The sequence below is a fragment of the Neolamprologus multifasciatus genome, chromosome 18 (assembly GCF_963576455.1).
Source record: "Neolamprologus multifasciatus chromosome 18, fNeoMul1.2, whole genome shotgun sequence".
Taxonomy (NCBI): domain Eukaryota; kingdom Metazoa; phylum Chordata; class Actinopteri; order Cichliformes; family Cichlidae; genus Neolamprologus; species Neolamprologus multifasciatus.
This window is the reverse complement of record NC_140456.1, coordinates 1,574,661-1,596,623: the sequence shown is the minus strand read 5'-3', so window position 1 is coordinate 1,596,623 and position 21,963 is coordinate 1,574,661. Positions and strand designations below refer to the sequence as shown.

The 21,963-nt window shown below is 46.8% G+C and overlaps 1 protein-coding gene across 11 annotated transcripts in view; it reads left to right on the top strand.

Annotated features, from left to right (window-relative positions):
- dlg1b (discs large MAGUK scaffold protein 1b) overlaps positions 1–21,963 on the top strand; it is a 100,682-nt gene that overhangs the window by 54,824 nt on the left and 23,895 nt on the right. For 7 of the 11 annotated variants that reach the window (XM_085140632.1, XM_085140625.1, XM_085140629.1 and 4 more), the window contains one exon: positions 8,615–8,779. In XM_085140632.1, the coding sequence (XP_084996758.1) occupies positions 8,615–8,779 (165 nt within the window). Of the gene's footprint in view, positions 1–8,614; positions 8,780–13,645; positions 13,793–21,963 lie in introns of all 11 variants that reach the window. The other 4 variants (XM_085140621.1, XM_085140622.1, XM_085140624.1 and 1 more) reach the window with 1 other exon arrangement.

Genomic DNA, 21,963 nt, shown 5'->3' with positions numbered 1-21,963 from the left:
GTTTCATATGCAAAAAGAATTATTGCGCTAGCTTATGTGGTTGCAGAGCTACCGGGATTTAAAAATAGTTACACAAAACAGAGCGTGCTGCTCTGACCGGTTTTAAAGGGTTAAACACGAGTTCCTCTTTAATGCTGCGTGTGGATGAGATGGTGTCTTTGAACCTGTGGTGGCTCAGGCTCTCCTGATCGTATCCTCCGGGCTGGTTTGGAGGTTTGATCTCGCTCGGCCGTTTCCTGTTGTGCGTCTGTGTCTGAGCGTCTTTGAGGAAACGACGAGCGTAAAAACAAACGGCTCCATTTTTCACGTCTCGCAGCTCGTTTCCGTAATTGCTCCTCCTCTTCGTGCCGGCCCTTGAACGACCCCTCTTAATGTGATTTCTGTGTAAGTGAGCAACGCTTCACAGTCGTCCTCCTTTACTTGATTCAACTCCGAGGCTTCAGATGTCTCTGTTGGTCAGATCAAGTCGACTTCTTCCAACGATCTGGCATGAAATTACAGCCGAGGAAAACAAAGAAGGAATTCTTTACTGAAGCGGGAAAAACTGGAAGATTTTCTCTTGATTTGAGATGCTCAGACTACTGAAGCCCGGATTAGCTTCACAGGAAGTTTAAAGGAGACGGCTCACCCCAAAAGCTCTCATTTCCCATCTGCCCTGTTGAGCCGTTGTTTTTTTGTGTTTTGAACTAAATCAAGTGCTTAAACTCGGAAAACATGGATTGGCAGCTCCAGGTTGATGTTCCTGTCCTCGCCTGTGACCACGAGCTGGTGGTGACTGAAAGATGGTCCGACCAATAATGCAAAAGCCAGAGAGATGATGTTCAAAGCCCAATGTTTTCTGAATGGGATGTTTTTAACGTTCCTAAGAGCATCTGATTGTTCTGGAAAACTCATTGATCCCAACCCTTCGTCTCTTTAAAGTTGGTGCTTTTAATTTGGCGGTGTCCTCCTGTTTATGACCTGACTGGCTCTCAGGTGATGTCAGCAGAAGTAGGGGAAACTATTCGGACTCAGAGCAGCGTCTGAGTCCCAGCTGACCTCTTGGCCCTCTGGGCTTTGATTGGACAATAACCCATCGCCTGGAGGAGGGGGAGGGGTTTGTGGTATCATGTGGAGCAGCGTGTTGACCTCTGAGCTGTGGCTCAGGAGCCGCTCGGATTACTCCCGTGTGGATCAGGGTTTGATTGGAATCTGGTGATAATCTGTCGGGATCGGGATGCTCATAAATCAGGAGCTTAGACGTTCACATGGAGACGGTCGGAGCGCCAGCTGCCGCCGCCGCTGACACTTCTGCTCTGTGAGCGACTAGTCTTAATTAAGTCCCATTGATCGGCTGCCATCGACCGCTCTCACTCAATACATTGTGCCGGAAGTTATCAATCATTGTGGTGTCGAGTATTTAGGGAGCTGCTGTCTGTTTCTGAACCCGTTTTCAGACTTTTGAACGGCCGTCTCTCCGGGTTTGTGAGATCATGGCTGACGCCTGTCAGATCCAAACGAGAGCGACGTACGAGGACTCTCTGCTCTTCAGAGCATATATTAATGAGCTCGTTTCACATGTTATTAATAAAGCTGGAAGAAGAGACGAATTTAAAATTCCAGCCCTGAAAAACTGCAGATTTAGAGTCTGGAGCTTCAGACCCGTCGATGCACCAGTTTAACGTCTGTGGCATAGACGAGCAGGAACAAGACCAGAACCTGGATGTTTTCATCATCGCTCACTGGAGGAAACTTCAAAAAGTGTAGGTGAACATTGCAGAGTCGTGTCACCCTGTGGGTCAGACGCTGCTTGAAACCAGTTATAGCTCATGAACACTGTGGGTTTTTTACCATCTCGTGTCGTAGCAGGTTGTTTAATTTGAAGGGCCTGAATCACAGAGTTTCTGTTTTTTCTATCAGTGACTATAACATGTAGATTGCAGCCAAACAGTGTACCTAATAAACTGTCCTTTGAGTTTTCACCTCGCTCGTATAGAAAGCTAAAAACTAAGTAAATCTGATCTCAGACCAGCAGCGTGTGCTTAGCGTGTTTTTCTGCTCTGCGGCTTTTAACAACACAAACAGTCCTCCAGTTAGGTGGTGGTGAGCGAGTCCTCCGGTTGTTTCTATCTTCCTCTTTGCATTCCTCTTCATCACCCCCTGAATCATCCAGCAGCCCTCCTCCTCCTCCTCGTCCTGAACATCCTGCTACATCCTCTCTGCGGTGATGCTCCTATTTATAGCAGCTTTTGGCAGGCAGGAGTCGGCGCTGTGCTGCCTCCTCCTCCTCGACAGCTCTCAGAGAAATGAGGAGGAGGAGGAGAGGAGGAAGCTCTCTTTATCCAGAGAGTGTCATCAGTGGAAACCTCCTCGCTGCCTCCCACGTCCACACTTCCATTTGTGCCGCGGTCCACGGTGAGTGGGCTCGGCGTCTCGCTGATGGACCCTCTGACGTTACGCCGCAGCTGCTTCAAACCTTTATTCTCTTTGAATGTGGCCCTCGTGGGCTCGGGCAGAGGGGTTCGAACCTGTGACCTGATGCTCGGTTTGTGTGTGAGTGTCGCAGCTGCCTGATGCTTCGCCGACTGCCGCTTCACATCCAGCTCGAACATGCAGCTACCTGGATGGTTAACCAGAGCAGAAGCTTCTCGTGCTCGGGTCAGAGCAGCGCCTGCAGTGGAAACTGAACCTTTGACCAATAAAAAACAAACAACAACCCTGATGATGACTTTAAAGTGTTTGTAGGAGAGATGGTTGAAAACTATGAATAATTAGTAACTAAACTTTAACCTCAGAGGAGTCGAGCTGTGGCGACCTTTAGACTCCCCGAGCTGCTCAGATACTTTATATGTAAGCTGACAGATTTCACACACAGCTGTGGTTTCAGTGGATCACAGTCTGTGGATGGAGCAGGCTCTGAAAAAGGTAACAGGATCGATGACCAGCGCTTCTGAGGACAGGAAGAGCCGTTAGCGTTTGTGTTTTCACTGTTTGCTGGCGTAACTCGACTTGATGACTGTTAACGAGAAAATCGACTGCACGACTTTAAAGCTCTGACCAGTGCAGACTTTACGTGCTCGTAGTTCACAGCTCTAACGGAGAGATTTTCTTATTTTAGGTTTAGGAATCTCTCTGAACCCACTCAAAAACAAAAGCCTGTTTCCTGCCAGGACGAGCGATGAGTAACCTCGCTGTTCCTCGAGTGCTGCGGCGCCGTGGTGAAGCCTTCGCCTTCGATCTGAGCTGCAGAGGAGCGTTTCTCTACGCTGACTTCAGCTGCCGCCGCCCTCACTTTTATCTGCTCTTCAGCACCATATGCCCCGACAGCGGCAGCGGGCGACCCGACCTCGCCTTAGCTGCAAGTCACCGCGTCCCCTGGGCTCCTGGTCATGTGACCTGGCCCCTTCCGTCCCAGCTGTCTCAGCTGATTTTTCTGTTCTGTGCAGAAAGCAGGAGGCTGAAGATGCTGAACCGTCAGCGGTGCTTACCCTCGGTAATCTGTGGAGGGAATCCCAGCAGTTACTCCAGTAATTAAAGCAGGAATTAATCAGCCCGCACACCAGCGTTCAGCTTCACTTCCTGCTTTCAAATACGACATAATCAGGCCACGGCGCTACAGAGCGCGCTCACCACGATGCGTTTTCCTTCTCTGGCTTCGCTGAGCCCAACGCGATCAATCGGGCTGAGAGGTCACACGAAGCGGTTATCAACTCGATAAGTTGCCCGGGGTTTATCGGCTGTGGAGGAGTCGGAGATTACAGCAGGAAAGTTCAGACGCGTGTGAGACGTTTGATTCAAATATCTGATATCAGGTCAGGATCACACATGAAGCAAAACCAAACAAGAAAAAACTGGAGTAAAGTTGCTTCTGCGAGTCTGTCGGACGTGGTTCCACACCTGCTGATCTGTTACCATAACAACAGGTCGGTTTCCATGGTGAAAACACTTCTTCGCGGACATGTTCGCCTTACACCTTTTGGACAAAGTTTCTGACTTTAGACTCGCGCGACTGTTGACCTCGGAGCAGCTGCTGTCACAGAAGCTCATGAAAATGTAAATCTAAAGTTTTCGTCCCAGCGGTGGGTTTCGGCTGTTCGGGGACGCGTCCTCGCAGGTACAGAGGGCGTGCAGCTGTAGGTGGTCGGTGGACGTTCTGCAGAAGCGTGAGTCACATGATGTGATTGGCAGCATGCGGTTAACACGAGTCTCGTCCAGCTGCGCGGTAATCGTGCACCCGTGAAATTATTCCTCCTCATAATCGAGGTTATCTGCGTTTCAGATTTCTGCAGCGAATCATTATTTTTAATGATTAACTGAAGTGAAAGTGTTCGTGTTAGTGATGATCTTCAGGCTGAAGCAGCAAGATTCAGTTTTGCTGTGAGGTGTGACGGCAAATCGTCATCTGAGGAGAGGTCAAAAACACGTCAGCAGACATGTTTGAGTTACAGCACGAGGCCTGCTCGCCGCTCAGCGTAACGTTTGTACTGCAGACCTGAAACCGTGCAAAACAGCAAAAAGTTACTAATAAGTTAATACCAAGAAGGTCATGTCTGTATGATGTGCTTGTTCAGTTTGGGTTCTTTCTGATTTTGTCCTCAGTTTGATGATTTTAAGCTCTGATGCACAGGAACAGCAGCCTGGCTGTAAGTCAGAAGTGAGCAAACACTGGGTGACAGTTCCTCTAATGACCACTAGAGGCTCCAGCAGAAATACACATGTTTACAGCCTCTCTGGAGCTGACGCCTCCATCATCACTGTATTCATGAGCAGCCAGGCTGTGCAGGTTAGAAGAGTTGAGCTAATCCACTTATTTAAAAGGAGAATTTATTTTTTTCTGAAGTTCACTCAGGTTTGTTTTAAATATCGCCCTCTGAGCGACCTTACTCTGAACCTTCAGAGCTTCAGCAAGTCGACCGGTGACTCAGAAAACTGTTTCGTTTCCATAGAATAAGCTACAGTGGTCGTGACATCACACACAGTCCTCTGTGTTGTGCTGTCATTAACAGCTGAGCGGTGTCTTGCATTGTTTAGCAGTTACAGCAGGCGTGGAGGCAGAAATTGCAGCTTCAGTTTGATAAACTAACAGAGAGGTTTGGTGGAAGCAGTCAAGAGTCGGAGACAGAAACTACTCCAGTGTTTTTCCAGGACGATCATCTCAGACTGGACAGTTCGAGCTCCTGGATGTCTGAGCGTTGAGCTTCCTGCGACCTTCCTCTGTCGCCTCCTTGAGGACAGATGCCGTGTTTGTCCCAGCTGGGCTAATCATGTGTCTCTCCTCTCAGACCGGCTTCATGATGCAGAGATCGGAGCTCTGTGGGGACCACGCCATCTGCTGCGAGTATTTGCATCTTTGTTGTGGTCAGCCTGTGTGTGACAGTGAGTGAAAAGCTGATGCCTCCACAGCCGGTTCCTCCATAAAGAGCCAGCAGTCTGGTTAGGTCAGCATCGGACTCCATGTCTGTGCAGATCCTCCTGCTGGATCTGAAAAACATCAGCTCACAGTCTGGCTTCCTGCAGGCTGTAATTCAGCCAGTCTGACAGGATGAAGGTGTGATGGAGGCATCTGCACCAACATCAGGGAGACTGCTGTAGTTGAAACATGAATCTGACGATGCTGCTGCATCAGAGACATTTAAAAGGAGGTTTTTGAAGCACTCAGGAAGTCGTGGTGTGGATGGTTTAGACCAGGCCGCGTTGACACCAGAGTTTTTGTGCTGTTATGAAGTTGAAAAGAGTCGCTGTGCCTCAGACTTGTTCAGATTCACACTCTACATCTGTGGGTGTCGTCTGCGTGCCGCTGCCGCCTCTGTGCCAGCTGTCGTCGTCCGTCTTGAATTCGCCAAACGCTGTCCGGCTGGCGCCCCTCAGCCTGATGAACGGAGGTGTTGCCCTTCGCGCTGTTTGCTGGCTCTGCGCCGGTCAGCAGAGGCATCCGGAGGACGGAGGCGTTAAAGGTTCAGGCCCTCAGCGATGATGGGAGGTCTGCAGTTTGAGGCGCTGCTCGTCCAACAGCTCAGCCTCTGACCTGCTGGCTGATCCGGCCCGCAGCCAATCAGGCGTGGGATAATCCCGTTCAGCCGCAGCTTAGCATCTCTTTGAAGTTGAAGTTTCCGAGGTTCTTAGAGCGCCGTCAGGGTTTCACTAATCTGCCTCACGGCAAAACCTCCGACTGAAGCAGAGCGGGATCAGTGTTTGAGACCCTGATCGAGCCAACACCTCTGAAATCATCCCGAGATCCTGTCAGCACGTTATAAATTTACTCAGGTTACATCTGATTTTTCCCCCTTTTTAACCCATTAAAGTTGAATAATTCCCGTCTTTAAAATCCCTGAGTGAAAACAGCCCCTGAAAGCCGAGGATTTCCTCAGAAACACTAGCAAAAAAACCAGCAGAGAGCTCAAACTCTTGGATTTTTTCTGCATTATTCTCTTTGCTCCGATATTAAAACCAAACAAAAAGACTTTGACGCTGAGAAATGCCGATCCAGCTGTGAGTGAAGAGGATGAAAGCGTTAGAGTAGCTCAGCAGTTATAAAGAAACTGTTTAGTGTTACAGCACAAATGAAACTGTGGCTAAACCAGAGCTGTGATCATACTGTTTGTGTCATGTGACCTGAAAGCCTCGTCCAACACCTGTTGGACCTGTGCTGCTGTGTGTATATGAGCCTAACCAAGACGCTGCCTGGTCTCCATTTATCAGCCACACTCATCATTATGTTGGAGCTGAGAACAGTTTGACTTTCTTTAGAACTGAATTAAACAGTTTTAGTCTCTAAGGTCGGATTCACACGTATCGAGTCTTTTAAATCGACTTCTGTTGGTCTCGCTCTCATTTCTGAATTTAGTTCTCGTCCTTTGGGGCTCGTTTAACGCTCCTCGTGTTAAATTAGAAACACTCGCATTTTTCTTTCCAGACTCCTCAAAGACTCTTCGAAGTGTTGAGATGAAATAATAATAAAAACGCGCTGATGTTTCTTCAGCCGAGCCTCAGATGGTGGACTGAGTGTTTTCACTTTCGCAGCACTTACTGGAGCTGCATTAACTTCTATTTTCCTGAGCGTGGGCGAGCCGCCTGCATGTTCTCACAGTTTGTCTCAGCTGGTTAATTCTCAGTGGACTGGAGATGAATTTAGTCCATAAAAGTGTTTCTTAAAGTCAGACACAGACGGAAGGTTGCAACAATGTTACCACTGCCCTCAGATCGAGCAACGTGATTGGCTGCTGAAGCGTTTAAGTCCGTAGCTCCTTCACTGTTTTTTTTTTTCTTTTTTTAATAAGGAAAAGAAAGACTTGCTTTCATACAGAAACTTTATGAATTTAGGAAACAAATAAATCCTGCGATCTTAGTTTTTGGTTGAAATGTTTTCAGGTTTCTGATGTCCTCCTCCCGCTCAGCGAGTCGGCGCTCTGAAAAGTGCCCATCACTCGGTTTGGTTACGTAACCACGTCTGTTCGGGACCGTCGAGTCGTTCACCTGTCACACTGAGCGTCCTCCCGGAGCCAGAAAACAGATGAGTAAGACTGGAGAGCTCTGACTCATCAAGATGTGAAGGCTCAACGGACGAGGCCTCCGAGGAGGACTTCTGCTCTTTTTCCATTTATATCCTCGTTTTTATTTATAAACTACACCGACTGGAGCTCTGAGCACAACACAGACCCAAGCTGTGATTGGATGTTTGTTGGAGAGGTGCACTCTGGGACTTGAGTTTCTTCTCTTGCACAGGTTTTCTTCACCTGCACCGATGATTCAGTCACGAGGTGCTAACGATCTGGCAGTGAGTCACCTCCTTTTGTTGAGAAAAGCAGTCAGAGGATCCGAGGATTATCCTTTAAATGGGCTGGTTCTTATTTAGCGCTTTTCTACTCTGAGCACTCAAAGCGCTCTATACAACTAATTCATTCACCCAATCACACAAGCACTTCTAAGCTTAAGTAGCTAACATTCACACACATTCACACTCCGATGGATGCATCGGAGAGCAACATGGGGTCAGTATCTTGCCCAAGGATATTTGGCATGCAGACTGGAGCAGCCTGGGATCGAACCACCGACCTTCTGGTTAGTGGCTGATCCGCTCTGCCACGCTGGCGTTCTTTCTGAATTTCTTCCTGGGAATAACAAACTCACTTGGTGACACCTCCAGCTCACCAAGACCAATCAGAGCCCTCAGAATCTTGGCTCTGTGGACCCGTGGGTCACATTACTGACCAAAAACTGCCCGTTTAGAAAGGTGAAACACAGAAAAGCAGGTTAGCTCATGTTTGGGTTTAAATTTATTACAAAAAAAGTTTTAACTATGAGGTCTCTGCTGGTTTATTTGTCTTTTATCGCTTTGTTTTCCCTTCTTTACGTTGAGGTTTTTGTTTTGTTTTGTTAGTTTGTTGCGTTTTCTTCTCTGTAAATGAATCTGTAATTACTGATTCTCACCACATGGTGGAGCCGCCTGCACTGTTGTGAGAGTTTCATGAAGATGTGTCGTGTATAATCGTGACAGCTGCTCCTCCCTGAGCCTGATTCTTCTGGTGGTTCTTCCTCCCCGCTGTCGCCGCTCATAGCGGTTCACCTCATTGAACTAGAGTTATTGTCGCATTGCTGTTGGCCCCGTTTTGCTGATTTTTGTGTTTTCCTGTTGCAGAAGTACAGGCACCACGATGAGGACTCGTCCCCCCAGGACCAGAGCTCCCCCCAGCTGACGGAGGAGGCGGGGGGCCCAGAGCTGGTCCAGGTAGCAGAGAAGAACCTTTCCCTGATCGAGAATGTGCACGGCTACGTCACCCACGCTCACATCTCACCGATGAAGGTAGGAGATGGCGATGTCTCAGCCTCCCGTCTCTCTCATTGGTCCAAACGACGACTTTACTGGCGTCTCTTTCAAACAGTCAGCGAGCCACGGCCTTCAGATCATTGATGAGCGGTGCATCATTATGTTCTGTAGCTGCAGTTTCAGTGAAAACCTGCTTCTGGAGGTTTTTAATGTAATGTTTTTAAGTCCAATGGTCCTTCTGAAGAGACCCGGCTGAGCTGACATTCAGGCAAAATCCAAGATTTCAGCTCATAAAATATTTATGTGACGGGAACGTTTCATCGTGCACGAACGAGCCGGATGTTCTGACCAGAGTTTGTTAAAATGCCAGTAAAGTTAAATGTTTTCATGTGTTTCTCATCTTTACTTTTCGTGTTTATGTGTTCACACCAATCAGAGTCGCCGCATCTTAATCTGTTTTAGTCACACACACACACACACACACACACACACACACACGTGGAGGATGAGGCTTGTTGCTTGTATGTGTTGCATCATGTGACCCATTAAAATGCTGACGCTGAAGCTCACACCTGTTTCCTGTCATCACGCCATCACACACCTTTCAAATTCCTCTGGTCCACGTTTCAGTGTTACAGCTGCAGCAGGTAAACGTCCAGGTGAGATCACCGCATGGTATTGTGGGCGGAGCCTGAGAATTCCCCCTGAGGTAGACCTCAGATTAGATGTTTGGGGTCTCGATGTTGAGGCAGGAATTCCCACTAGTGGACGCTTCCTAAAGTTTTCCATGAACAGAATCAAAGCTGTGCAATCATCATTCATGCAGCTCCTGATGTTTCATCCAAACATTAAGAGGGAAGGAGCAGTTTGGCTGCTGGAACGCCCAGTTAGAGCTTCCTACTGGTTTCCAGGATTTTCCCAGTCTGAAAATAATCTGGGTGACTCAAACGCTTCAGGACAAAAGCTCGAGCTGATATTTAAACGCTTTCCTCGTGTGATGTGAGCAGCTTCTCTCACAGCCGGGCCTCGGTTTGGAAACCAGACCGCGCTCGGTCTGTTTCCCGCCGTCCTGGAAGCTCGACCAGGGGAATTTGGCGTGCTCCCAGTCACGTGACTCTGCCTCCTGTTCGTGCTGCTTCTGTCAGCGCCCGCTGTGTTTGTGTCTGTCGCCGCTCTGGCCTCCACGTTACTCTCGTAACGACTGCGTGTGCCGTTAAAGGAGCATTTCACCACATGTCCACGTTAATGTGTGTGCCCATCGTCTGTGGAGAAGAGCTGTCGCGGTGCATTATGGGAAGTGTAGGATCCAGTGTTTTTGTAGCTTGGCCGATTAATTAGGGACAAGTGGACAGTATTTAGATGCCTGCTTTTTTCTGACGAGCTGTTAAAGTAAGACTGAAAATCTCTTTAACGCTTTCAAAACGTTTGAGATTATCTTTAAATTTGTAAAAATAAAACAGAAAATAACCTTCAGTTTAAACTGTTCTTGACAAAGAAAGTGATGAATTATAAATAGTCATTAAAACGACTTTTTCTTCCCACGTTTGACGAATAAATCGTTTAATTAAAGATCATTTTAAATAAAAACAAAGGCTGCTTCGGTTAGATGTATTTCCAGCTGATTGTCACATAAGTGTGTTTTCTCATCAGCGTGCAGCGGCGCCACAGAACAAACGGCCTCCTGCCTGAAATCTGCCTCCGTGTTTCGTGCTCAGAGCTGATTAATCCGATCTCCGATTAGCTGAGATGTGATATTTCACGGAGGTTTGACCCGTTTCACGCTGCACTGCTCGCGGTAACGGAGAACATGGGATCAGATTAAAGCTGGGCGGCTGCGACTCGCAGGTGGAGCTCTGCTGCCATCGTGTGGCGATCAGATCATCTGCAGGCCGAAGCGCCCTCACAGAGGAGCCTGAGAATAAAAGGTGTTGATGTCGCACCAGGTGGATCTAACCCGACTTTCTCTGAGGCTTCAGTCTCTTATTTAAACCTGATTTAACAGAAATCTCAAAATTTTCTCTAACTTCTTTTTAACGTCTCATGCTTTAAATATGAGCTCTGTATGAAATCCCAGTGTAGGTGACGCCTCCCAGTGTTTGTGAAGGGTATTACATCATAAATCACATGAACGAGGTAAATGAAAACATCTCTCTTAATATAGAAACATTTGTGTTCATTCTAAAGACTTTTGTCAGATTTTTGATGCTTTGTTCTTTAAACAGAATAAAAAGCTCGTTAATTTTAAAGATAAGTGCTGTGTTTTAGCAAAGGCACGTCCACATAGCTCAGAGTAACGCTGGAATAAAAATGCACCACACAGGTGGAGTAAATGTGGAGAGCTGTGTTTGATATAAAGATTCAAACATTTTGAGATGATGTTATTATTTTATTATTATTAATCTTTTATATATCCAGGTAAAAAATCTCATTGAGATTAAAAATCTCATTTCCAAGAGAGACCTGGCATCATGGCAACAAACGTCACATACCACATAGGTACATAACATTTAAAACAAATACAATATCCCACACCAACATGTGTAAAATATACAATAACGGATCAAATTAAGAGTACATTAAAAACAATCACACGGAGTAAAAGAGCTGTTCTCTCGTTCCTGTGAGAAGAAACTCCACTAAACTTTGTTTCTATGCAGGAAACTTACCGTTAAAAAGAAAAGAAAAAACGGCCGAACACGAAACAGTCGAGCTGCAAACGGTTCAAACACTCCGTCGATCGAAGGGAAGGACGCGTCACATCTGAGCAGCCAAACTCTCTGAAACAGTCGGACACAGACCAGCGTCAGATAAGCCTCAGAGAGCAGGAGGCATGAATAAAAAACTCTGTTCACGTGACTGAGCGAGTCCGTCGTGGTCTGAGGGTTGGAGAAAGATCCGCTGAGTGCAGACGATAAAGTTTTAGTTCATCTAAAGAGATAAACTCATCTCGATGAGGCGTTTTTGGGCCAGATGTTCAACACTGGATGAGACGAATGAAGTCAAAGCTGTTTTGGTTTGTGTGTGAGCTGCTAACATCGGCCTCTGCAGTTCTGTGGTGTAGTTGGAGGTTTGTTGTGAGTTGTGTTGTAGCCTTCACCTGTTCACTGTGTGTGTCCCCCTGTTGTATGTGGTTTTCCACACGTGTGTTGCAGCAGCGTTCACGCCTGATTCAGACTCGTGTGTTCGGTCCTGACAGATGACGGACTCGTCTCTCTGAGAGGGTTCAGCCTGCCGTCCAGTAAAAGCCTCAAAGTCACACAAATGAACCAAAAAGTGCTGAAGAATCAATCAAGTCCTAAATGTTTGACCCGTTTTTGTTTCTGCAGAATAAATCGACCTGAATACAAACAGAAACCTCAGCAGGCTCATTGATCACCGATCGTCTCCTGACCTGTGGTCACGCTGTTAACCATCAGCCAGTTTGTCTGTTAATAATCAAAGCTCCTCCTCCTCATCAGTGTATCGCTCGCTCACCTGTGAACTCACCTGTGAACTCTCAGGTTTCTTCCTCTCCTTTGTTTGATTCTCCCTCAGATTTCTTCTTAAAGCAGATCTGACCTCATTTGTAATGATGTTCAGTCTCTGTTATTCTTCTCGTCAGGTCTCATGTACAGATTCAAACCATCGAGGCGCTCTGTGTGCGTAAACATCGGTGTGCGAGATGATGTCCAGTTCCAGTTTAACTCTGGCGAGATGTTCAAATCGTCACTTTTAACAATAATTTTAATTTGTTTGGTGGAAATTAACCAAAACTTCAATAAACAGAATCAGTTAGAGTTGTTTATTTGCTGCAGCTCATCGAGAGTTTGTTATCAATATTAAGATAAAAATAATACGGCTTATTCTCTGTATTAGCAGCCAGGCTAATAAAAGTCCCTCAGTTAGTCTCTCAGCTGGGCCCAACTGTCTAAAAGCACTAAATTGTCTTCAGGCAGTGACTTCTGATTGGTCGGGGTTAGCCAAAGATAGTAGCGTGCATGAAAACATCCCGTTTTACTGCATTAACCTTTCAGGCTGGTGAAAAATCGAAACAGCAAAGCATTGCAATATTTTGTGTGCAGTCTGAATACTACAAACGAGAGAGCAACCTCTCTGCAAACAGTGGCCGTCTGACTCTGACTGCACTCGTTGTCAAAGGTTTGCAAATGAGTGCATCTACTTGCAGATGGAGCTGGAGGCATCCTGCTTAGATTCATGTAGAACAGACAAACACGTGTAATAACTACATGTGAACGTCTGTGTGGACAGACGGCAACAGACGTGATTTTCTATGATTTCTCAGTAAATCAGACAGTAAATTGTTGGTTAATGTTAAACTGACTGTGCTACGTTCATTGTGTCCATGTCTGAACCATTATGCTGTTAGATAAAGTTATTATAGTAGAGTCTGTCTTACAGTCTGAAGGACCTGGAGGTGACTGTTGCTGTGATTTGGCGCCGTTTAAATAAATAAAACTTCAGTTTAAAATAGTGATAAATCACAGTATATGTTTTTGTAATATACTGTGACATCACATTATGGGGTGAATCTGCCCTCTGACAGGAAGTGGACTCAGAGTGTCGGTTTGAATCTGCAGATGAAGGTCAAAGGTCCTGCTGACCGAAAGTCTGGGATCAGGTCTCGCATGTGTGCGGCCTCCGTGGGTGGAGGTGTCTGCGACTATCATTAAAGCAGAAAGGTGGTGGAGACGAGTGCACTAGCCAATCAGAGGGAACCATATTTGTCTGTCCAGTGTTTGCTGTGTTGTTTTGGTCGTTGAGTGTAGAAACATGTCACCTTCATCCGTACGGAGACGCCTCCCTGAGCGCCTCTCCGTGTCTGTCTGTCTGTGACGCTCCTCCTGCTCCTCCTGCTGTCTGAGCGAGCCGCCGTGTCTCCTCCTCTGCTCCTCTGTCCTTCAGGTAGCGTCTCTGGAGTGCATCTTTGACGGCTCAACTTTAGGACAGCATCACCCGGAGCTCCCCTCCCCTACGTCCTCCACTCTCTACCCCCACGGAGAGGAAAGCCCCCTCCCCTCCTGCTCCTCCAACCCTTACCCCCCGATCCAGGTAAACCCCCACCCCTCACCTTCCCATCCCGCCGGGTTGTTTTCTTGGTACTGCTGTATTATTTCACATCTCCATCATTTTCACACCTATCACAGCACGACGCGCTCTGATTACAAATGATTTGCTCTGTGGTAAAAACTCACATGTTTAAAGTGTAACAAATTAGCATTTTTAGGGGCGTGGCCTCTTTGGCTGACAGGTGGATGGCAACACAGGCGGCTGTAGCTGCTAGCTCTGTGCGTGTTTGTGCTGTGGGAGTGTTTTGGAGCGTGTTTAGTGACATTAGCTGACAGTGATATGAGCGCGAGCGCTGGGGAACTGATTGTATTTGGAGGTTACTGAGCGTCAGTGAGCCGGTGTCTGTGTGATGCACCCGTACAGCTTGCTAACATGCTAATTCTGGTGTTTAACCCTTTAAGACCTGCCATAGAACCAAATCTGCCAGAGCTTACTTTATATGTTTACATGCTGTGGAGCCATTTGTGGGAGCATTTCAAGTTGCTATACATCAATACAACCATTACAGCCCAGATTTTAATAATATGTCTGCATTAAGTGCATAGTAATTACATACATTGCAAAAAAGTGCAATAAACTACAAAAAAATTGAAAATCGTTTTTGTTTTTTAACATATATTTCTAGTTAGAGAAATTTAAGAGGCTTATCCCTCAAAACTGTAAATACAAAAAAGTTGCAAAAAATAGTTTCCCACCACAGGAAATTTATTTTGAGTGTCTTCATAGTTTTATTTTTGAAATACACCAATTTTTATATACTGCAGGAAAAACGAAAATAAATGTTATAATGCAAATTTGCAAAGAAAACAGCACGTGCATCAAAATAAACTATTTAAAGCAGTGCAATATGAGTCCTAAGCATCCCAGAAACTATTCAGAAAAGCGTGTCCAACATGACTTTTAAAAACACCAGTATAGGCTTATAAGGCCCATAAGTTTAAAAAAAACTACATTTTCCGCGAAAATGACGTCACTTCCGGTTTCAGGCAGGTAATGGCGGACATGCAATAGTTCGTGCTGACGTCTATTCCAACGTAGGAAGTGTTATGAACAGCTGATCGGATCGGCAAAGCGTGTTTCTGGAATATTATGTTTTTGTTGCTGCAAGTGCTTTTTATGCAGTTTTTGCAAAGCTATATGTGGAAGGAAACTGTGACCGAGGACAAGCTGATGGCATAAGATGTAAGTACAACTCCTCCGGTTTCATATGCAAAAACATTATTGCGCTAGCTCACGTGGTTCTGGTTCTACGGGGATTTAAAAATAGTTACCAAAATGGAGCGTGCCCGCTCGACCGGCTTTAAAGGGTTAAAGGGTGATGGTGTAACAGCTGACTGTCTCAGTGACTCAGTGCAGATGAAGTCCTGGATGTTTTGAGTCACACAGGTGATCTCAGGCCGTTTTCTCACCTGTGGGTCGTTTGCTCTGCTCTGATCCGGTCGATGAGTTTGTAAACCCGTAGCTGCGGTTCGGTTTGTTTTCAATCACACCTGCACAAACGAGCCGCACCAAGCTCTAACCCGAGGTCGACTTAAATGGACTAAACATCGTCTTCAGCGTGGCCTAAAGGAGACGTTTGATTTCACAGTGTGTGCATTAACAGGTATTCATTCTATAAGCTCACACCTGTGAAGTCTTCATGTCGCACACACAAAGAGCCGCACACATCTCGACTCCTCACTGGTTGCTGTGGTACGTTTGCAGGAGCTGAGAGTGAAATGTGCAGAGTGCAGGAAACGTGAGCAACACTTGGCTGTGAGCACAACTTATCTGTAGTGAAGTTTGAGGGTCGTGCAAACTGCAGGAGTTTCCTGTGCTGGCAGGCGTGCCGATGAGTCAGCAGCAGGTCTCGTTCGATTCCCGCTGACACGCAGCTTTACTGTGTGTCACTCATTTGTTTTCCACATGTTTTACCTGCAACTGTCCAAAAATAAAGACCAGAGGTGGGGGGGTGGGGGTTTGTGCCTCAGACTCTTCAGCACCTCCAACACTCTTTGGAGGAATCTCTTCATCCAGCTCTTCATTGTTTCTTAAACGTTTGATCTGCAGCGGCCGCCCCGCCTGACGTCAGCAGGTGGATGCTATCTCCACCGCCTCCACGGCGATAACGCAGCAAATGGACTGTCACATCCCACAAAGACGGCGAGGGCCGCGAGGACGTTCTGTACGCCCCTGTGTTTATTGTCCCTTTCATTTTTTTTTTCATCTCCTTTTCTCCACCTCTCACTCGACTCGCTGTCCTCAGCAGCGCCATGGCAACACAGGAGATGAATGTCGACAAAGAAAATCCAGACGGCAGGAAAATGGAGGAGGAGGAGGAGGAGGGGTGAACCTGCACAGAAGGACAAGGAAAGATTTAGTGAGGCTTTCAGTAACACTGTGAGGGGGGTGATGATAAAATGGAGAGCTGCCCTCGTCTTCGTCCCCAACAGAAAAATTTACGGCTGCTCTCAAGTATATTTAGCAGCAGAGCTCATGAAACGAGGGCTCCTTCATCGTCTGCGCTGCACGTCGGTCCGCGGAGGACGGGCCAGCTCTATTTAAAGCTTTATGAAGTTTCAGGGAAACCGTTCAATGTCGGCGCGGGCGTTTTCATGAGCGGGAAACGCGGTGGACGGCGGGGAAAACGTGTTCAATTAAGCATTTATGACAGGTTTATACAAGAAGAAACACGAGTGGCTGATCTCACAGAAACTTACATGAGTTTAAAGTTTATGTGCCAGGTTTTCTTCTTTATCACATCAGTGAGATAGATTTATTAATTTATTTTAAAAAATACATTTCTAACATGTTTTACTGAGATTTTCTCTCCTGAAAGTAAGTAAAATTTATTTATATAGCGCATTTCACTGATAAAAATCACAAAGTGCTTCACAATAAGATCAGACATACAAGTTAAAATTAATTAAAAGCCCGTTTGTATAAAAATGTCTTCAGCTGCTTTTTAAAGGAATCAGTAGAGTCCAGACAGCGTAAAGACAACGGCAGAGAGTCCACAGCCTCGGTGAAAAGCTCGATCCCCACGTGTTTTAAACCTACGTGGGACCACCAGTGACCTCTGACCTGAAGACCTAAGTGCTCGGGATGATGCATGAGGTTTCAACAGGTCAGAGATGTACTGGGGAGCTTCACCATGCAGAGCTCTAAAAGTTACAACTAAAATTTTAAAATAAACCCTAAAATTTACCTAATGAAGAGAAGCCAAAACTGGAGCAATGTGTGACCTCTTGTTTGTACCAGTTAAAAGTCTCGCTGCTGCAGTCTGTACAGACTGAAGGTGATCCAAAGCTGATTTGTTGAGACACGTAAAAAGACCGTTACAATAATCCAAACGAGAAGAAATAAAATATTTTCACCCCAACCGGCAGTCGCAGCAGATGGCCGCCCCTCCCTGAGCCTGGTTCTGCCGGAGGTTTCTTCCTGTTAAAAGGGAGTTTTTCCTTCCCACTGTTGCCAAAGTGCTGCTCATAGGGGGTCATAAGATTGTTGGGCTTTTCTCTGTATCTATGAAGCGCCTTGAGGCGACATTTGTTGTGATTTGGCGCTATATAAATAAAATTGAATTGAATTGAATTGAAATTGAAAAGAGAGAAAAGCATGAATAATCATCTCAAGTTCAGCCTTTGACACCAGTCTGAGTTTAGAAATGTTTCTTAGATGATAAAAACAGTTCCAGACAAGTTGTTTAGAGTGTTTCTCAAGAGACTCAAGAGAACTGTCAAATATAACACCTGAGTAAGTTGTTTCTGCTGTAAACAGGTTTCAATGCTTCCCTTAAACACTATATTCTGGATCTGGACTGAACGCGCTCCTCCTTTGTTTCCTCCTTTTGCCCCATTTGTACCGATTCAGTTTTCAGGAACTTTGGTTCATTAGTTTTCATGTAATCGAGAAACAGTGAAAGTGTGTAACAAACTGAGTAACAAAGAAACATCCAAACCTCTGAGAGTCTTGACCTCAGAACTTCTACTCAACATATTTACTCTTAAATTCATCTTCAGATCAAATAAATGTAAAGCTTTTGACTCATCGCTCTCTTCTCTTTGTATAAGATGAAGTTTGGTCTTTGGGGTTCATCCACAGCCTGGTTAAAGGACACGGTGGCCTCAGGTCATCAGGATCAGCTGCTACGTAAAGCGGGGTGTCATCATCGTACAGATGCATTTCCTCTGGCTCATGGATCAGATAACTGTTAGAAAGACGTGTCCTGGGCAGAGCCTGGTTGGACACCACGTCAGAGGTTTAGTGTCTGTAAGAGAAGCTTTCATCAGTGACCTCGGGCCCAACACGGCGCTTACAGCAGAAAACGTTTAAAGGACTAAAATTGAGACAAACATGATTCAGCAGAAAGTCTTGTTTTATTAAAAATGACCACAACTTTAGACTTTGATATCAATCTAGTAAAAATTATACAAATTAAAGCTGTTTGACAGTTTTAAATGCAGTATATGCACCATACTTTAATAAGAAAACATTTATTTTGCTTGGAAAAAAGGAAGCAGGCGAGCAGGTGGATAAAACCAGACTGACCACATTTTGGCCCCGCCTTCAGACCAGCACCACTGATATATTATTTTAGCTGACGTAGAGTGATGTGACTGATGCTGACGGTGCATGTTAATTAAACGGACACTTTGCTTCATCATGTGACAGACTTGGACTCATCTGTACTTCCTGTTCTCAGGTTTATGTCCTTAAAAGGAAAATGTACAAAATCCCGTAATGAAGTGAAAATCGCAGAATAATAACGGCCATTTAAAAACATCGGCACAGAGAATCGATGAGTCCAGGTTACAACTGCGTATTATAAATCACAGTTTTTAATTTATAACATTTAAATGACTAAAGAAAAATGTTATATTCTAGATTTATCAAAATTATATCAATGCTGCACTACAGAAATAAAAGTGGTCTCCTTGATACGTGCATTGATCTCTGATGTTCCTGTGGGCCGGATTTGGACCCTGGGTGGCCTGTTTCTGGCCCCAGGACCACATGTTTGCCACCAATGCTCTAGATGAACTCGCTGTGCCGTCGTGACCGACACTCCTGTGATCTCCACACCGGGAAAACTCGGAGTCTTCCCTGCTGACTCATTTTCGGAGTCTGAAGTAGGACAAAGGTCAGCTGGACCAACCCCGCTGAGAGGAGGAGGAGGAGGAGGAAGACTGTGTGAGGTTTCCAGACTGCAGAGAGAAGAGATCAGAGGACCAACTTCCTCCCTGCCTGCGCTCTCTTTAAACGCACACACACACACACACACACACACACACACACACACACACACACACACACACGCTCTCTCTCTCGCTCGTCCTCTCGTCAGCCCTGCAGTCTGCTGTTGCTGTCTGCTCCACACAGACGGAGGCTCGCCGACCGGCTGCCGAGCGATGCTCTCTCACCCCGTCGCCACGTTAATCCCCCCCCAGAGGCTCCGCGCTTTCTCCCCCCGTCACCCCCGCGCCATGACGAGCGTTTATCCCCGCTGACAGGAAGAGGACGACCGCGGTTCGGCTCATCTCCCGGTCACCTCCGTCGGCTCCTCTGCAGCCTCCCTGTTTGTGTCTGAGAGGAAGAAGACGAGGAGGTGGGGTGGGGGGGGGACCCAAGGTGGAGTGAAGCCCCCTCCCATCGTCTGTTCTCCAGCCAGCACCACCTCTGCCACCCCGCAGCCTGCAGCAGGAGCGAGGAGGCGCAGAGGAGGCGACACACCACCTTCAGCGCAGCAGCAGCAGCGGCGGCATCAACATGCTCAACTCTGTGTGGTACGCCAAAAAGATGGGCCGCCGCATCATGGGCACCCTGAGGAGAACCAAGCGGCTCCACCGGCGCCTACTGGTAGGTCGCCCCCCCTCCTCCAGCTCCTCCACCTCCCACCTATGAGGAAAATAAATCCTCCCAAAGGTTAGGAGGTAGGGGGAGGTGCTGCAGCGTGCAGCGTGACTCATTTCCTAGCACGTGTGTTCATACGGTCATGCACTCCCCCGTGTGTGTGTGTGGTGAGCGTATCGATCGGGCCGTCTGCTGCGTGACGCTGCTGGCTGATGTGTAAAAGTTGCAACAGGAGATGTGCTGCTGCGTCATGTGTCGGCTCGCGCACAAACGCTCACATCTGGTCCAGAAACGCCCTCGATCCGCATCCAGCAGATTCACGTCGTGATAAAGAACATGCGGCAGCGCGCGTGTGTCACTGAGGTGATTTGTTGATAAGGCTGCAGCGGCCGTGAGCGGGTTTTTACATTAACGTGTCGTCTCGATGTGTGAATGTTCCAGAGCTCTGCTTTGAATCTGACGGCGAGGACGAGGTGGCGCTCGGAGTCTCGGGGGTCGGTGTCGTACCTGTGCAGGTTTCCCTGACCCGCTCTCTGCCTCTGCGTGGCTACGCCGAACAGGTTTACCTGCATAAACAGCAGCATCATGTTCTGGGCAGATGTGAGGAACCCCTGCAGTAGCACATGCCTTCCCTGGCGTTGCCTAGCAACCTCTAGGCTCCTGACACACAGCGCTACCCGACCACCTCCCCCCATTTACTGACACACACACACTCGTATGTTAACATACACGCTCGTCCGCAGCTGTATTTTTATCACAGCGAGGTTGTAACGGGTGGTTACAGCGGGCTATGACGCGGCGCGTGGACGGCGTGGACGGCGTTTTCGATGGCAACGAACCAGCTGAGGATCGTTTAGCAGCTAAAGAGGCGATAATTCCCCTCAGGTGCTTTCACGCCTCCCGAGTCGGATCATATGTTGATGTTCAGTTTATTTGCGCTGCCTCCGGGTCAGACTCTGTTACAAACGGGAACACGCTTCCCAGGGACTGATCCAACTTTTCCATCTCTGATTCAGTTCCTACGACAACGTAGCATCGTTAAAATTACTCTGTAATCCTCACTGTGAGAAAGAGACTGGAAGTCAGTCTCTTATTTTCCAGTAAAACGCTGAGCAGTGGGTGAAATGTTTGCCACTGTGGGCTCTGTCCACAGGCCGATTCACCTGTGACCCAAATATCTCATCAGTGTCTGCTTCATCGTTCCTGCTGTTCTCATTGGTCACATCAGGAGGTCATGGCAACTCTTAAACATGTTAACATGAGTCTGCAGTCGTGGTCATTGTGGGTCAGCATTGTTCTTCAACTCACAGAAAGGAATGATGTGAAATGCACAGATGTGGTCCATCAGGAGGCGAGCAGCACATCTGTGCGTAGTCCGAATGCTGATTGGTTGAAATGTTGTCATGAGGTTGGTGACATAAAGTTGTGGAAACGATAGATTGAGATAAACCACTCACAGATGGACGTCTGAGTTTGGTTATAACCAGGTAAATGAAGTCAGCGGACGAGTGGTGATAATCCAGCTGTTGACACGAACGTCACAGCCCAACAAACACGCCGACGAGCGAGCTCACGCTGGAATCAAACCTCGGGTAGTTTTGTAGTTTCAGAGCTGATCGTGACGACTCCTGGATCAGAGGCCATGCAGGAGGTGAGATGAGGACTGGAGCTGATGATGGGAAAGTTTGATTGTTTATAGTTTGTGAGTCATCGTGAGATTGCAGCTGTCAGACGATCATTAGCTGCATTTCTTCAGAGAGAGATATGACACCCAGCAGGCAAACGGAGCTAAAAGCACCATTAATGACTGCTGTACATGAGCACAGTGTGAGGAAAGAGTAATAACGTGACGACTGAAGTGCTGTGTTTGGTGGGATGTTGAAATGCACGGTTTAATTACCCCGAGCAGCAGACGTTACTTTGTTTGGCAGGCGAACCTGATGCAGGTCTGTGTTCATGTCAAAGTTACTCTAATTACATCCAGACATCACCAAAGTCCAAATCTTTCATCTTTCATTCTGACAGTTGAACTGTTAAATGGAAGATTTTACTGTCAGATCCAAAGTGACGCTCCTGGGTGGGTTGGTAGTTCTACTCCTCTGTTCCCTCGTGAGTTGTTTAGTGTTCGGGCAGAGCAGTCCAGACGTGACAATTCTTTCATCTTTAATAAAATGATCAGCGTTGCTGCTTTAGCAGGTGTAACAATTAAGTTTAACATCCATGAAAACAGAATTTATTCAATTTAACGGAGTTAGAAGTTAACAGGAAGTTAGCTCGCTAGTTTACACCTAAACATGTTGTGCTACGTGATTGCTAGCGAC